The 1,946-nt window shown below is 68.3% G+C and overlaps 1 protein-coding gene across 1 annotated transcript in view; it reads right to left on the reverse strand.

Moving 5' to 3' along the window:
- The window catches only part of EEFSEC (eukaryotic elongation factor, selenocysteine-tRNA-specific), a 278,454-nt gene that overhangs the window by 66,917 nt on the left and 209,591 nt on the right, over positions 1–1,946 (reverse strand). The window contains exon 5 of the mRNA XM_012658965.1: positions 340–996. Coding sequence (XP_012514419.1) covers positions 340–996 — 657 coding nt within the window. The remainder of the gene's footprint in view (positions 1–339; positions 997–1,946) is intronic.

Genomic DNA, 1,946 nt, shown 5'->3' on the forward strand with positions numbered 1-1,946 from the left:
GCCACCCAGCCTGAAGCAGGCGCAGTGACGGGCGGGAGGGCAGCACCCGCCAGGGTGACAGGGCCGGGGAGGCCGGCCCCGAATGCTGCCGTCTGACGCTGGCCGCGAGAAGCCACGTCCACCGCAGGAACGAGCGGGACGGTGGCTGCAGCGGGGTCCCCCGGCCTGGGGACAGCCCGGGGCTCTGGGACTGACGGGCTGAGAGAACTGAGGCCACCGACGCTCCGGGCCTCACGCGCTACTGAGGCCGGGGCCACGGGGGCTCCGTGGCTGTCGCGCCAGACGCCAGACGGCGCCGATCGGGGCGTGGGTGACGGGCCGGGCGGGGGACAGGCTCACCCGCTCCACGACGCCGTGCCGGTGCTTCATCTTGAACACCTTCAGGGACGGCAGGCAGGTCTCGGCGTAGCCCCTGTCCTCCAGCCCGTGCAGCAGGACGCCGTGGAAGGCCAGGCGACAGGCGCTGGCGTGGACGTCCGCGTCCAGCCTCGAGCCGATGACCAGGCAGCGCCGCGGGCAGGTCACGGGCCTCTCGAACTCCAGCAGCGCCCACTGCTGCCGGGGACAGCCGCCCTCCGCGGCCGGGCCCGCCTTCGTGTCCCCCGTGTCCCCGCCCGTCCCCGCGGGCGCCGGGTCCTTGCACAGGTACTGCTCCTGGAACAGGTATTCCCGGGAGAAGTCGAAGGCGTCCGGCGCGGCCTCGCCGTCCGCACCGTCGGGGGCCGGCCCGAAGAACATGACCCGGCCCATGACCGTGTCGTGGCCCACGGTGACGTGGAACTTGGCCTTGGTCTGCAGGGGACCCCGGAAGTACGGGATCTTCTCCACAGAGACGAGGGCGGCGTGGACGGTGTGCAGGGTCCCCGGGGAGCACGCGAGGCCGCGCTCCAGCAGCTTGGGGTCGAACTGGGTCACGCAGATGCCCAGCCGGTCCCCCTGCGTGGCGGCGGTGACCGGCGTGTGGAAGGACTGCATGGACTTGACCTTCTTCACCACCTGGCGGGAGCGAGACACACAGACACACAGACAGACAGACAGACAGGGGGATGGAGCTCCTGAGACCGGCGGGCCTCGAGGACAGGGGGGGGACTTCGCCAGCCGGAGAAGTCAGTCCCTGTCCCCGAGCTCACCGCCGCCCACCCGACGCCCGGCCCAGGTGCGGATGGGACGCGCGGAGCAAGACCGGCCAAGGGCCCAGTTGGGTAGAGCGGGCGCCATCTTGCACACTCAAGGCCCATGGCCACCGGGCGACGCAGGGCCAGGGCCTCGGTCCCCGAGCCCCGTCCCTCTTCCGGGGTGAGGACCGTGGCCACGGTGGCCAAACCCTGGACCACCTTGGTTCCCTTTGACCCCATCCCACCCCAGTCTTCTCCCAGCCTCCTGCCTTTCCACCAACCATTCTAGAACCTTCCATCCTTCCGTGTTAGGCTTCTCCGCCCCCTGCCACCCCCCAAGAATGGCCTCCCCAGCTTAGTTCCCTCTGTCCCCATTGCACCCCAGCCTCCTCCCAGCCTCCGCCCTTTCCACCAACCATTCTAGAACCTTCCATCCTTCCGTGTTACGCTTCTCTGCCCCCTGCCACCCCCCAAGAATGGGCCCCCCAACTTAGTTCCTTTTCTCCCCATTCCACCCCAGCCTCCTCCCTTTCCGCCAACCGTTCTAGAACCTTCCATCCTTCCCTGTTAGGCTTCTGCGCCCCCTGCCACCCCCCAAGAATGGCCTCCCCAGCTTAGTTCCCTCTGTCCCCATTCCACCCCAGCCTCCTCCCTTTCCGCCAACTGTTCTAGAACCTTCCATCCTTCCCTATTAGGCTTCTCCGCCCCCTGCCACCCCCCAAGAATGGGCCCCCCAACTTAGTTCCCTTTCTCCCCATTCCACCCCAGCCTCCTCCCAGCCTCCGCCCTTTCCACCAACCGTTCTAGAACCTTCCATCCTTCCGTGTTAGG

Source organism: Propithecus coquereli, unplaced genomic scaffold (assembly GCF_000956105.1).
Source record: "Propithecus coquereli isolate 6110/MARCELLA unplaced genomic scaffold, Pcoq_1.0 Scaffold592, whole genome shotgun sequence".
NCBI lineage: Eukaryota > Metazoa > Chordata > Mammalia > Primates > Indriidae > Propithecus > Propithecus coquereli.